Source organism: Biomphalaria glabrata, chromosome 9, assembly GCF_947242115.1.
Source record: "Biomphalaria glabrata chromosome 9, xgBioGlab47.1, whole genome shotgun sequence".
Classification (NCBI taxonomy): Eukaryota; Metazoa; Mollusca; class Gastropoda; family Planorbidae; genus Biomphalaria; species Biomphalaria glabrata.
Genome location: NC_074719.1, coordinates 31,460,905 through 31,476,818, shown reverse-complemented (window position 1 = coordinate 31,476,818; position 15,914 = coordinate 31,460,905). Strand labels below are relative to the sequence as shown.

Below are 15,914 nucleotides of genomic sequence, written 5' to 3'. Positions count from 1 at the left end.
TATTTGTCCATGTACCATAAAAGTTGATTTCATAAACAAAGAAACTACTAAGCTAAATGATATTGTTTTCAAGTTTATTAGCAGCCCCCGGAATGGGAAAAGACGCCATTAGTTTTGTAAGGAATGTCTGTCCATCCGTCTGTCCCATTTAGATCTCGTAAACAAGAAAAGATAGTGAAAATCTGACATCATAATATTTTAGACCAATGTAAAGTTCTAATGCAACAGCTACTTTTTTCTTTTCTTAAAACGAAAAATCTAATTTTTTAAATCACTTATGCAAGCAGTTTTTTCATAAAAATACACCACATTTACAACTATTCACTATTAATAGTAACAAACACGAGAGGCTCCTTAGTAGGAAATTTTTTACATATTTTTGCAATAGGTTTTAGATTTGTATTGCTAAGTTAAGTAAGTTCTGTTACGTTATACTAACTACTACATTTACAAAAAAAAAGATGTTTACTTTTTTTTTCAAGAGAAAAATCTATCTAGTATGCATATAAGTTGGACATAATTTAAACAACAATTAATAAGTCGTTTCTCATATTATCGCATGAACTGCAGTGCTCCTCAACAGCGGCGATAGAACACTAAACTAAAGGAATTTGTTTTTAAGGAAATTTTTTTTCTCTTGAGAAATAAGAGATTGTCCCTTTACAAAACAATTAGAGCAATTATATATTCATTATAATACATTAGTTAGGCTATGTTCACATCTAACTTCTCTGTCATTTGTCTTTGATAGTATTTCTTTCTGATGTTCTTTCTGAAAATATTGAAACCTGCCTTTTTACCTTTTGGATGGACCACTTCAGGGGCCGATTTTGAGTTTGTGTCTCCACACAAACTGTCTTTGTAACCTTGTTTATAACAAAAATGACATTAGGGTCACATTTACTTTTCATTGTAAAACCAAAAAATAAATACAATTAGGTAAGAGTCAATGTAAACGAACAAATTCAACTATAGAGCTCCTCTAAAAATGATAGTGTCATTCTAAAGTATTATTCTATCTTGCTCTTACTACTGACTTTTCTAATTTGTTTCTGTAAACCACTGACTCCATAGGATCTGAGCACAAACCAAAGTTTCAAAGACCTGAATCTTCTGCCGAGTGGAATTTGCCAGTGCTGGAGGGAGAGAAAAATAAGCCTCAAATTCAAAGGATAATTTTAACCTTCAATTATAAAAATCCTAAATCAAGTCATTAATTCATTACTTGGGTCAAATTAATTTCTAATATGATACAGTCGTAAATAGGACTTATGTGTTGAAATTAGTTGAATTTTTAAATTTTTTCAACAAATTTAGATAACCCCATGGTATTAAAACATGTTTTTAAGTATTAAAATGCAAAATTTTAATAATTTGAAGTATACCAAGTGATTGTAGACATATTTTTCTATCAAAATGTCCAGTTTTTAAAAAATCGATATTTTTGTCCCTAATCGACTATTTCAAGACCGGTTGACCCCCTTAACCATTTAATGTTTAAATCTATTCAAGCAATGTAGTTTTATGTCAGTCTAAGTAAAGTTTACTTTGAGAGCTAGAGGAGCAAGTGATGTCAGATAGGTGAAGGTCATATAATTTTATCAGACAGGTGAAGTCAAGTAGAAGAAGGTGATATATGTTTATCAGACAGGTGAAGTCAAGTAGAAGAAGGTGATATATGTTTATCAGACAGGTGAAGTCAAGTAGAAGAAGGTGATATATGTTTATCAGACAGGTGAAGTCAAGTAGAAGAAGGTGATATATGTTTATCAGACAGGTGAAGTCAAGTAGGAGAAGGTGATATATGTTTATCAGACAGGTGAAGTCAAGTAGGAGAAGGTGATATATGTTTATCAGACAGGTGATGTCAAGTAGGAGAAGGTGATATATGTTTATCAGACAGGTGAAGTCAAGAAGGAGAAGGTGATATATGTTTATCAGACAGGTGAAGTCAAGTAGAAGAAGGTGATATATGTTTATCAGACAGGTGAAGTCAAGTAGGAGAAGGTGATATATGTTTATCAGACAGGTGAAGTCAAGTAGGAGAAGGTGATATATGTTTATCAGACAGGTGATGTCAAGTAGGAGAAGGTGATATATGTTTATCAGACAGGTGAAGTCAAGAAGGAGAAGGTGATATATGTTTATCAGACAGGTGAAGTCAAGTAGGAGAAGGTGATATATGTTTATCAGACAGGTGAAGTCAAGTAGGAGAATGTGATATATGTTTATCAGACAGGTGAAGTCAAGTAGGAGAAGGTGATATATGTTTATCAGACAGGTGAAGTCAAGTAGGAGAAGGTGATATATGTTTATCAGACAGGTGATGTCAAGAAGGAGAAGGTGATATATGTTTATCAGACAGGTGAAGTCAAGTAGGAGAAGGTGATATATGTTTATCAGACAGGTGAAGTCAAGTAGGAGAAGGTGATATATGTTTATCAGACAGGTGATGTCAAGTAGGAGAAGGTGATATATTTTTATCAGACAGGTGATGCCAAGTAGAAGAAGGTGATATATGTTTATCAGACAGGTGAAGTCAAGTAGGAGAAGGTGATATATGTTTATCAGACAGGTGAAGTCAAGAAGAAGAATGTGATATATGTTTATCAGACAGGTGATGTCAAGTAGAAGAAGGTAATATATGTTTATCAGACAGGTGATGTCAAGTAAGAGAAGGTGATATATGTTTATCAGACCGGTGATGTCAAGTAGGAGAAGGTGATATATGTTTATCAGACAGGTAAAGTCAAGTAGGAGAAGGTGATATATGTTTATCAGACAGGTGAAGTCAAGTAGGAGAATGTGATATATGTTTATCAGACAGGTGAAGTCAAGTAGGAGAAGGTGATATATGTTTATCAGACAGGTGAAGTGAAGTAGGAGAAGGTGATATATGTTTATCAGACAGGTGATGTCAAGTAGAAGAAGGTGATATATGTTTATCAGACAGGTGATGTCAAGAAGGAGAAGGTGATATATGTTTATCAGACAGGTGATGTCAAGTAGGAGAAGGTGATATACGTTTATCAGACAGATAAAGTCAAGTAGGAGAAGGTGATATATGTTTATCAGACAGGTGAAGTCAAGTAGGAGAATGTGATATATGTTTATCAGACAGGTGAAGTCAAGTAGGAGAAGGTGATATATGTTTATCAGACAGGTGAAGTGAAGTAGGAGAAGGTGATATATGTTTATCAGACAGGTGATGTCAAGTAGAAGAAGGTGATATATGTTTATCAGACAGGTGAAGTCAAGTAGGAGAAGGTGATATATGTTTATCAGACAGGTGAAGTCAAGTAGGAGAATGTGATATATGTTTATCAGACAGGTGAAGTCAAGTAGGAGAAGGTGATATATGTTTATCAGACAGGTGATGTCAAGTAGGAGAAGGTGATATATTTTTATCAGACAGGTGATGCCAAGTAGAAGAAGGTGATATATGTTTATCAGACAGGTGAAGTCAAGTAGGAGAAGGTGATATATGTTTATCAGACAGGTGAAGTCAAGTAGGAGAAGGTGATATATGTTTATCAGACAGGTGAAGTCAAGTAGGAGAATGTGATATATGTTTATCAGACAGGTGATGTCAAGTAGAAGAAGGTAATATATGTTTATCAGACAGGTGATGTCAAGTAGGAGAAGGTGATATATGTTTATCAGACCGGTGAAGTCAAGTAGGAGAAGGTGATATATGTTTATCAGACAGGTGAAGTCAAGTAGGAGAAGGTGATATATGTTTATCAGACAGGTGATGTCAAGTAGGAGAAGGTGATATATTTTTATCAGACAGGTGATGCCAAGTAGAAGAAGGTGATATATGTTTATCAGACAGGTGAAGTCAAGTAGGAGAAGGTGATATATGTTTATCAGACAGGTGAAGTCAAGTAGGAGAATGTGATATATGTTTATCAGACAGGTGATGTCAAGTAGAAGAAAGTAATATATGTTTATCAGACAGGTGATGTCAAGTAGGAGAAGGTGATATATGTTTATCAGACCGGTGATGTCAAGTAGGAGAAGGTGATATATGTTTATCAGACAGGTAAAGTCAAGTAGGAGAAGGTGATATATGTTTATCAGACAGGTGATGTCAAGTAGGAGAAGGTGATATACGTTTATCAGACAGATAAAGTCAAGTAGGAGAAGGTGATATATGTTTATCAGACAGGTGAAGTCAAGTAGGAGAAGGTGATATATGTTTATCAGACAGGTGAAGTCAAGTAGAAGAAGGTGATATAAGTTAATCAGATCTATTTTCATTTTGACTAAAACAAAATTGGCTCAATATGAATTTGTTGAAAGCTTCATGTAAACTTGTGATTTTTTTTTTCAGATATTTTATATCTCAATTACAGTTCTCTATATTTATCTAGTTAATTTTTCAAAACTTTTTCTTTAGCAGGAATTATCATTCATATCTTGGCTCATGTTTCTTTTTTCTATTTTATTTTACATTTTATTGTTTGTGTCAGGTGCTTCCCAATCAAATGTTTTTGCCCAACTTGACTATTTTGTGCTTCATAATGGCAGAAAGAAAGTAGTTGATAGTGCTTCTACTCACCCTGTAATCAGGCATTGCATGGCCTTGGTTCTCATGTTTTAAGTAAACAGGATTCATTTCAAAAGCTCCACTAACTAAGTCTCTATCTTTTATCCTAGACATAAGAGAGATAACATAATAACATCTAATAAATTATAGTCACTTCATAAGAAAGGGAGACTATTAGGTCCTATGGTTAACTATGTGTTCATTTTTTTTTATTCAGCTATACTATTTGTTCCTTACTGATTCATGCAATCCATTCCAACCTCAACACCCATTAGGATATAAAATGTTTTGACATGAGTTCATCCTAGCATAGTGGAACAAGAAATGTATTTTTATTCTTGTCTTTCTGAATATTTTATAGAGATGTTTTTCATATTTGTAGGTTTAGTATGGTTTAGTGCTATTTTTTTTTACATGAATAAAGCAAAGACTAAATAGCTTGATGTTCTTCTCAGATTTGTACACATTTTAGGAACACGCTTATGCTGATATTGAATGAATGTAGGAATGACATGGTACCTTAATAGTTGGATTTTTTTTCATGAAAGATAAATAACTTGGTATTTTTTTATCACTTTTAATAATTGGCACTTTTTATTTGATTTTCATTTCACCATTTTTTTTCTGCAAATAGTCTAGCATTTGTTCCAGGTTAATGCAATTACATTGGTTATTTATATAAATGAAGAACACTAGTGTGCTTAGTAAACTGGTGTTTACAGTTTCTATGTTGATTTAAAATTATTTATGATTACAGTTTTCTCTCTATCTTTTAATAGGCTAAGATGTCGAAGTTTCAAATGCTTTAGAGAAATCTATTTGTTGATTAGCTAAATCTGTTTTTCAAACTGTGGGGTGCATCTGGTGAACTGACAAGGAAGGCACATCTTTCCACCCAGAAAAATGGCAATTATTAAGAGTATCAAAAAAACTAAAACAAATACAAATTACTTTTTTATTCATGGTAAACCAGTCACACGGACTAAAAGCTCAAAATATGAAAATTTATCATGGAACCACCAGATTGATGAAATATTAAGAAATCAAACAAAGCATTACGGTTTATTAAAAGAACTTAGACTTAGGACTTAGACTTAGGTTCTCCCGCGCCATTCGGCGCATTGGGCGGCAAGCTGTCTCCATAAAGATCTGTCACTGGCAATGTCTGAAGCCTCCTCCCACCTGGTGTCCACTGTTCTGAGGTCCTCCATGAAGGTGTGTCACCAAGTAATACGAGGACGTCCCTGTTTGCGCTTTCCTCATTTTGGCTTCCATGTTATCGCAACTCTTGGTGTGCATAATTCATTTTGACATAGAACATGTCCCGCAAACCTCATGCGACGCTCAGTCACAACCTCACTAAGTGTTCGACTCCCAGTTTGGCATAGGATTTCCTTGTTTGAGATCCGGTCTGTGTAACTGACTCCCAAAATCCGTCTCAGCCATCTCTGTTGAGCCACATTTAGTCTTTTCTCAATTTTGACAGATGACTTCCACGTCTCACATGCATATTAAAAGAACAGGAACATAAAACTAAAATGCTATTTAACCTTAGTAAGGTCAATATCAGAATATGCATTTTTGTTTGAAATGAATATTCACATTAGATTAGAGTAGCACCTTCAGTAAAATCACTAAATTTAGAAAGCCTTCAGGACAGAAGACTCAAAAGTAAAGTAGCAATTATACATAAAACACTGAACCATTATCTTCAAATACAAAAACAAAACCTAATAAAATACTCAGAAAGACATAAAAAATTAAAACATTCCTTGTTCCATATACTAAATTGGTGTAGGTTTGTATTTTAATTTATGCTAATTTTATGCCATAAATATAATTTAAATCAATCATTCTTCACTATAAATAGCCACATTTAGTTGTATACTGGTACCCAACACAAAAACATGCATAAAACTTGGTACTAACCACATAGCAGAACAATCAAATGTTACTTGTAACCACTTGTGAGGATTGAAGTTGAAAGACATAGCATGCTGGGGAGACACATAATGTGAAGACAATTCATGACCAATACAACCATTAAGACCTTCTCAGTGCTTTAGGAAACTGTTTTTCACAATGTTGCAAATGAATTTGGTTTAAGAAAAAAAGCCCTAGCTCACTGATGAACTGTTTATTTATGGTGTTTGATTCTACACATTTCCCCATTATTTCAATCTTAAGTGGGAGATTTATGCCTTTAAAGAAAATGAATACCAGCCCATCGATGAAATAACACTGAAAATAAACTGTATAATACAATAGGGTAGCCTTACTGATAATAGGATGTGATTAACAGAAACCAAAAACAAATTGAGAACTACAATGAACATCCAATGAACTTATGATATTTTGCTCTTTCATAGTCATTCTAGAAACTACAATGATTCTTGACCCTTTCTTTGAACATTCTTCGGAATATTTTTTCTGCAGGCTTGTGTATTTGTTTACATAAGAAACGGTTACAGTCTTGACCTTTGACCTTTTATCTTTCCTGGTCTATTGAACAATGTGCATGATAGGTACTTTACTAAACTTCAAGACCTTATGTTCAAAAGTGATGCGTTACCTCTATGCCATCTAGCAAATATCTAAATTCAGGACATATACAGGCACTGCCAGCATAGGCAGCATCCACATGAAGCCAGATGTCATGATGATTGCCTGGTGATTAATATCAATAATAATTAACTAAACAGTTAATAGTGTATTCTATTTGGTTAACATCTTTACAGCATAAAATTTGTATCTGCAACTCACATATTGGTCCTATCTCTGAGAGATTGTCAAATGAACAAGTAGATGTAGTACCTATAGTTGCACACAGCTGCCGAATAAAACACATGGACAAGTGTAAGGAAATTATAAAATAAAAATACAATGTCAAAATTAATATATCAAAATATATATGTTGTAGCTAATTTAAGATCTCTATCCACAGTATTTATTAGCTAGTTATTGTTGATTAGTATGAACGAATAATAACAAGACTCTGGTATAAACTTTGTCACATGTAAATTATGAGTGAGTCTGGTGTGAATGTACACTTTGGTTTCTTATAGTTATAATGTTTTTTGTTTGGTGTAATGCACAAATTGTAAGACAAATTTCCTTACGGATAATAAAGATTATTATTATTATTATTATTATTATTATTATAAAACACACATCAACATCCTTCCCTTTCTATAGCAAACAAAATACATATCAGAAATATTTGCAATTAAAATAACAAACATTAATAACTCATCTTATTTTATAAATATTATAACAACTAAAAATAAAAATAAATTTCAATTGAGAGTGTGACACATATAGAATAAATATTTCAACATGCATATTAATATTGTCATAAAAATTCTTAGTACATATCATAATCCCTATGCCACACAGGTCTATTTGTTTCTCGAGTGCTAGTTCTTGCGGGCATATTTCTATCACAATTATTGTCTGGTACATGAGAAACTACTGCAGACTGTGCTGCATGTTGAGAACAGTTATCAGAAAAATCTGGCCCCTCATTATCATCATCATCATCCAAGACTTTCCCATCATAGACATCAGTGTCTTTCAAAATAGTTTTCCTTGGCCTAATATGATATCTGTTGCGTATGTAGAATCCTCCATTATCTCCCTTGATCTTATAAGATCTTGGAGATGGTTGTTCCCTGATTATTCCAGGATACCATCCTATTTGACCTGGGTTTTGGTAATAAATAGTTTGCCCTGGATGGAGTTTTGGTAGATCCCAAGCTTGCTTATCATATTGTCTTTTTACCTGTCGTTTGTAATTCTCTTTCTTCTCAGCTACAACATGTTCACTTAAACACTTTGAAGTGCTGGGAATCAATGTCCGAGGACTTCTTTTGAGACACATTTCAAACCAGTACATTGCCGAGGTGTATTTCTGAGTTCCAGTAAAGCTTCATATGGATCATCACCAATATGTTTAGTTTTCAGTATTAAATTCTTCATTATCTTTACAACAGCTTCCGCCTTACCATTTGTTCTTGGATAACCAGGATCTGATCTGATGTGATTGATGTTCCATCGCCTTGTGAATCTCAAAAATCATTTGAACTAAATTGTGGACCGCCATCTGTTATTAACATTTTTGGAGCACCAAAACGAGCAAATTGTCCTTTCAATTTTCTAATCACATCTTGTGATGTTGTTGTTGAAAGATAATCATACTCAATAAAATTAGAGTAATAATCAACAGTAATTAGATACTGTCTTCCCTCCACTTCCATCAGGTCAGCTCCAACGTTTTCCCATGGTACATTTCCTCATCATGTTGTATAAGTGTTTCTCTCTGATTCATAGGTTTTCTTTCTTGACAAGCAGTGTATGTCTCTGCCATCTACTTTATTTCATCAGCCATGCCTGGCCAGAACATCGTCTGTTGGGCCCTCCTCATCATTCCATCATATGCGATGTGTGCTGTGTGCAGGTTTTTCTTCATTTCTTGACGCATACTGAAAGGTATGACTACCCTTTCTCATTTCAAAATTACTCCATTACTAAGTCCCAAAGTATCAGCAAAATCAAAATATGGTTTTACCCTGTTGTCTAAATCTTGTTTTCTTTGAGGCCATCCATTCATGATTTGCTTTGATAATTTACTTAATGTGTCATCTAAGTCTGTTTCTTGTTTTATTCTTTCTAATAATGGATCCGGTATGTCCACAACTGTTGTCTGGCACATGTTAAAAACTTCATCTTGCTTCTCCTCTTGATTGCACAGTCATGATAATGTGTCAGCAATGTGTAAACTGTTTCCTTCTACCCACTGAAATGAGAAATCATAATGATTGCTCCTCAACATCAAGTTTTGTAATCTTCTTGGAGCCTGGTTTAGAGGTTTCCTTAAGATGTTTGCAAGTGGCTTATGATCATTTATTATTATTACATGTCTTACAAATGTATATTGATTAAATCTTTCTTGTCCAAAAACTACCGCAAGTAGTTCTTTTTCAATCTGAGCCCTCCGTTTTTCTAGAGGCAAATTCTATTGGTTGTCCTTCTTGCATTAGTACAGCTCCAAGTCCATGTTGACTACTGTCCACAAGTTTCTTGTCAGGGTTGTAGAATATAAGGACTGGAGTATTTGTAATCATTGTTTTTATCTTGTTGAATGCCTCTTCACATTTTTCAGTCCATCTAAAATTGCAATCTTTCTTTGTTAGTTCTCTTAATGGTTGAGACACTTCGGCTAGATTGTTTAAAATGTCAGGCTTTATGCCTTGCACACTAATGCAGTGTGCCATGAAACTTATCTGGTCTTGTTTCTCTACTGTTTTTGTTTCATTTAATTTAATGCATTTCTCTTTGCATCCCTCTCTTAATCTCTTCAGTTTGTCAGAGTGATCTTTTTCTGCTTCTTCTTTGGACTGACCACATCCCACAATCATGATATCATCAGCCACATTAATGCATCCTTCTAATCCTAACAATGCTTCTGTTAACTTCTTCTGGAATATTTCTCCACTTACACTTAGTCCAAAAGGAAGTCTTGACCATCTGTACTGCCCATATGGTGTGATCATGGTTGTTAGTAGACTAGACTTTTCATCTAGACGTACATGCTAGTAAGCCTCCTTTACGTCTAATTTAGAAAATATTTTAGCATTTAGGAACTGTGGCATTACAGCTTCCAAAGTTGGTAACTTAAAATGTTCTCTTTTTAAAGCAGTGTTTAGATGTCTTGGGTCAATGCAGATCCTTAAATCCCCATTTGGCTTTTGAACCACAGCCATCTGGATGACCCAATCTGTTGGTTCATTTACAGGAATTAATATTTTCCTTTTTACTAATGTCTCTATTTCTGCTTCCACTTTCTTTTGAAATGCAATTGGTATATTACGACAAGGTGATACCACCGGAGCTATGTTCTCATTGACAGTTAATGATGTTTCACCTAAATCTCCCAGATGACAATCCATTGTGTTTACTTGTGATATGAATCTATCTTCATTTAATGTGATCAGACTTAAACTTTGGCATGTTTTACGGCCTAATAAGCATTGATAGTGGTTCTCTACAACTGTGAATGTTACCAAGTAATTCTTTTTGTTTTGTTATATCCCTGATATAAATCTAAATCCCACTGCCACCATGTTGATTATTATGAACGAATAATAACAAGACTCTGGATATAACTTATAAGACATGAAATCAGCTGTTTAATCGAGCGCCATATTGGTTGACAACAACAGTTACAAGGGATGTTACTCCCAAACACTGATTGGTGCAACCTATATAAAACACACATCAACAGTTATAATGTAGCTTAGCAAGGTGTTTGTATGTAATGTAATAGCCAATTTATCACAAACAGAATAACTAAACTTTTTTTTTTATTTTCTACATTTAGGACACAAAAGCTAATTAACACACTTCAGGTTGAAAGAAAAAATAGTGTAGAATAAGATGTATAATTACCAACTGAAAATTGCTACCCAAAATATAGTTCTATTATATGTTAGTAACTTTGATTCAAATATATAATTTGTGTTATAAAAAGCAAAACAAAAAATTAAAACAATATTCACTAAACCTATGGCTGAAAAAAATTTTGCAGACTAAGGACAATGCATCTTACAAAAAAAGGAATTAATCCTTTCTGTTGATCTTGTGCTATAGTTTCTTCTAGTATATCAATTCTCAATGAGCCCCTGTCATCTGTTGGAAGGGTTCTCATTTGTACTAAGCCAATCAGACCTGCACGTTCTACAGAGGAGTGAGACTGAAACCAACAAATAGACAATATAGAGTTGCATTAGTAAAGAACAATTCGTTTTTCATCAGTCATCTTAAAAGAGTCTACTGTGACGAGATGTTTAATTAGTTAATTTGTGGCTTGTTTATTAAAGTCTAGGGGAAACTTTATTAATTTATCCTGATAAGATATACAAGATTTTGAACAGGCACACCGCGACTAACAGTAAGAACAGACCAGTGAATTAAATGCATAAAATAAAATGATTTAATGATTTTAAGTTTACAATAGATAAATGGTAAAATACTATATTCAGAAAGTGAAATGAAGGTGTTAATATCTAACATAATTGCTCATCATGGCTTGCTACTTTAGGCGTGAATGGAAGAATGTTCCTATGTCTGACTACTTATATCCCTTATATCCTTAGCTGCTAGCCCGGGGGTCGTCTTCTGACTGTCATAGGAATGGCACTCAGAAGGATGAGTCATCCGGCTCTGTCTAAGGACGTCGGCTCGGGATATTCTCTATGCTGTAGGCAAGCTGGCTCTGTGGTGAGGCCGCTGCCTGTTTAGCAGTAGAGAGGGTTGGTGCTGCAGACTAAGTTGTAGAGGGGTGGACCTCTCAGCTGTGGTTTCTAGCTTTGAGTGGAGATCTTACATAGGTAGGTACCAGTTACAGCAATATGTTTCAGGTACAGCAACCATAGCCATCTGGAACAGCAATCGGCTGTAACAATCGGGTGTAGCAACCAGGCTGGGGAAATGACAGACAATTAGGAACCTCCTAAGGGCATTGAGTGGGGATTCCCATAGGCCTTGCAATCATTCAGATGCAGGCATTGGTATCAATCCCAATAAGACATTAAAACATTTAGCATGAAATCTTAAAGTACACATAGCTCAATGATAAGAAAGATAACTACAATAAATGTGCTATTACACAATGTGGGAGGTGCATAGTATCCTAAAGGATAAGATGAAAATAAAATACTGGGGATATGGCTACAGCATTAAGGGTTTGATGTGATTACTCAAAATCATATTCATCCAAGGAACCATAAGTTCCCAAAGTGTGTGAGACGTGATATGCATGAGGGATATAATAGAAATGTAAAACAATTAATTTTACATGCGCTCTGTAAGTTTAGAGCAGGTGATCTAAGTTCTTAGACAGCACCTAGATTCATGAAAAGTTATCATTTACATTAATCACTAAGATTCAGATATGGGTGAAATATAAATCAAATATGATAACTATTGTTTCAAACGTAGACAACCATAACGGCATTAATAATACAACATGAGGATATAGCATCAGTATAAAATAATACAATGTACATAGATAATAAAGTCATAATGTAATGACGAGGAACGTGGTTGTGTACTCACACATTCCTATAAGATAAAATAAGTAAGAAGGTGTGAATAGTTATTAGTCCGCTGCGTGTAGCGCTGGTGCAGCGACTATTGTGTGCTGGTCACCTGTACAGCGGTCAAAAATTAATACTTAGCCCTAGAGAAGCTAGTTAATAATTTACATTGAGTTTCATCCCATGAGAACCTGTACCTTGTCTCAACGAGGGGAGATAAATTCTATAAGAATTTAGTTATGGGTGGACAAGAAAAGTATTGCTGGGAAAAGCTCAAATGAACTTTTGCATTGCAAGTTTCGTATCGTCACATCTACCTAAGAATTATACTTCAAACACACACACAAAATCCCAACAGTAAAAGAGACACGATTCAGAGCAAGAAGAAGTAAAATAGAACAAATATTTAACCAGCAAGTAGTCTACTCTAAGTACTTTTCAACCATTCAAAGAGGTCCAGTCATTTAAAAACGTATTATAAGTACCATTTTGTCTGACAAAAGCTATTTTTCCTTGGCAAAGTTTGCAAAAGAGCTGACAGCTCAGCAGCAAAAAGCTGGCTAGAAGAAGAAGAAGAAGTCTGACAAAAGAGCTGACAGCTCAGCAGCAAAAAGCTGGCTAGAAGAAGAAGAAGAAGTCTGACAAAAGAAACAAACAAGAAACAAAATTTGCTAGCAATAAAAAAAAAACAGGCTTTACTGACAACAGAAGCAAACAAGATTGACTAGAAAGGATTGCTCAAATAACTCCAGGACTCAATAAGCTTTGATAAAAAAGAAAATGTGAAACTTTTAGTCACTGATCATTTCAGTCTTTCTACCTGGTTTTGAAGCTTGACCATTTACAGTGGAGATAGATCTAGGCCCAATAAATGAACTGTTTCCATTCACAAAATATAAAAAAGTCTAGAGATCTGTACAATACAATGTCAACATTAGTGCATCAAAAGGCATATTTTTTTAGTGTCCCCCCTAAAGGGGAATAGAAGCTATTAGTTTTGTGTGCTCTGTATGTCCGTCTGTCCTGTTTAGATCTCGTAAACTAGATGAAATCTGCTAACATACAAAATAACCTGTTAGCAAGGCAACGCTTCATCTAACCTGTTGCGCCATCTAGAAACCATCATAAAAAGGGTATAAAAAATTAACTCACACCATTGCCACATTTAAAGAAACTTTTTCAACAAAAGTGTATAAGAAAAATTTAAAAAAACTTGGAAGACAACGGCCACCTGCTCCATCAGAACTACGTCAGGTCATCGCGAAGTGGGCGACTGTTGTGTCTGTTGTATTTAAGTGTATGTTTCTATTGCGTTTTCTTTACATGAGAGAAGAGTCCTTGTAATCACAACAAATTTACATAAGGATCAATAAAGCAGTCTTAGTCTTAGACCTTTAAAAAATCTGATGAAACTGCTACTTTTTTATTTTCTGAAAGCGAAAAATTTAATTTTTAAAATCAACTATGCAAGCAGTTTTTTCATAAAAATACACCATTTTTACAACTATTTACTAATAATAGTAACAAACAATGGAGGATATTTAGTAAGGGAGAAAACTATTTACCATATTTATATTTACACATTTTTGCAAAAGGTTTTAGATTTTTTTTCCCAAAAAAATTTGGTTTACAAATTATTTTTTTTTATGGAAATTTTTTGCATTTTTTTTTTCTTGAGGCTTGAATAAGAGATTGATTCTTTACAAAACAATTAGATCAATTAGATTCACATCTAACTTCACCTTCACTTTCACCTATCCCTTGGTCTGCTGGACCGTTAAGGCACCACACAAGATCTGTCAACCTTCTTTCTCCATTCTTCTCTGTCATTTGCCTTTGATAGAATTTCATTATGATATTCTTTCTGAAAATATTGAAACCTGCCTTTTTACCTGCCTGGGTGAACCACTTCAAGGGGCCGATTTTGAGTTTGTGTTTCCACACAAACTGTCATTGTAACCTTGTTTATTTATGATTCTGGGGAGATTGCCAGGTGGAAGAAGTGGAAGAAAGAAAGAAAAATTGGAGATAGATCTATGACAACTAAGTCTGTTACAGACCTTTAAGCAGAGACAAATAAAGGTTTGAAAGAGTCAAAGGTGGTCCAGTAATGACTCTGCATAGGGTTTGATATTTGTTAGAAGGTTTACAGACTTGTATCAACAATGTAAAAACTTATTTCTTTTAACCTTGACCTCCTGTATGTCACAAAATTGTGTAGCCAAAAGTAATTTTTGCTTTAAGCTCTAGAAATCTCATAATGTGATTTGAGTTCATCTATTTAATACTTTTGCTTAATGTTAAATGAATATATTTTATCTTCAAATGTATGATTTAAAGAGTTAAATTTTAAAATTTTCAAGTGAGCCTATTTCTTTTTTTTTTCCTTGAGTTTTAAATCAGAAATTAAGACATTTACATCTACGTCTAAAAAAGAAAACATGTGAACATACCCTCAAAGAGAACAGTGGTCAGATGTCCTGTCCCTACCTGTAACTAGCCTCTATATTGTTTAAAAATATTTCTTTAAGTGATGAGAATCAGAATGTAAATAGGAGAGGATGAAGTGTATAATATTAGAAAATGACAAAGTCTTCTAACCCACCAGTTGAGATAATTAAAAGCAGTAAGAATTATTTGAGGGTGATGAACTTATTCACAAACATAGAAACCACTCACAGGTGCTTACTGAAACTCTTAAAAAGAATTGGAGGAGACGCAGACAGTGAAACTACCACCTCACAATTCACAAAGATACTCAGGCTAAAAAAAGATTCAACACTTCATCTTAAGTTATACACAAGGATGACTTGCAATAATTCAATGATATCAACTGCTTCTTTTTAGGTTTGTTTCATTACTCTTAAATATCTTACATGCTTGCAATTTAGTATTATAATATACAGGGGGTCCTCAGGTTACTTCAATGATCTTCTTCTATGTTACGTCACAAACCTACTTTTGGTGTACGTTGGAACATATGTTCATATTTTACTGAAATACTGAAGCACTTATCCTATCCTAACACAGTACCCTGCTTAATTATCAGACGACACTTAAAGGAAATATATGTTAAGTAATGAAATGAAACAATAATACAAAAGTTATAAAAAAAAGAGAGAACAGGTTTCTTGGTAGAAGGAAGCTTCCAGAAGATGCTGAGATACAAAACAAGTCTTAATATAGTATATGGGAGATATGTTGTAACCACCAAACGTTGTAACCCAGGACAACATAACGCGAGGACCTCCTGTATTATAGTTATT

General features: G+C 34.1%; 1 protein-coding gene across 5 annotated transcripts in view; it reads right to left on the bottom strand.

The window, feature by feature from the left end:
• LOC106072988 (aromatic-L-amino-acid decarboxylase-like) overlaps nt 1-15,914 on the bottom strand; it is a 62,007-nt gene that overhangs the window by 5,062 nt on the left and 41,031 nt on the right. For all 5 annotated transcript variants that reach the window (XM_056042436.1, XM_056042435.1, XM_056042434.1 and 2 more), the window contains exons 6-11: nt 11,160-11,303; nt 7,316-7,382; nt 7,125-7,219; nt 6,482-6,549; nt 4,565-4,658; nt 1,038-1,136 (exon numbers count right to left, since the gene is read on the bottom strand). In XM_056042436.1, coding sequence (XP_055898411.1) covers nt 1,038-1,136; nt 4,565-4,658; nt 6,482-6,549; nt 7,125-7,219; nt 7,316-7,382; nt 11,160-11,303 — 567 coding nt within the window. The remainder of the gene's footprint in view (nt 1-1,037; nt 1,137-4,564; nt 4,659-6,481; nt 6,550-7,124; nt 7,220-7,315; nt 7,383-11,159; nt 11,304-15,914) is intronic.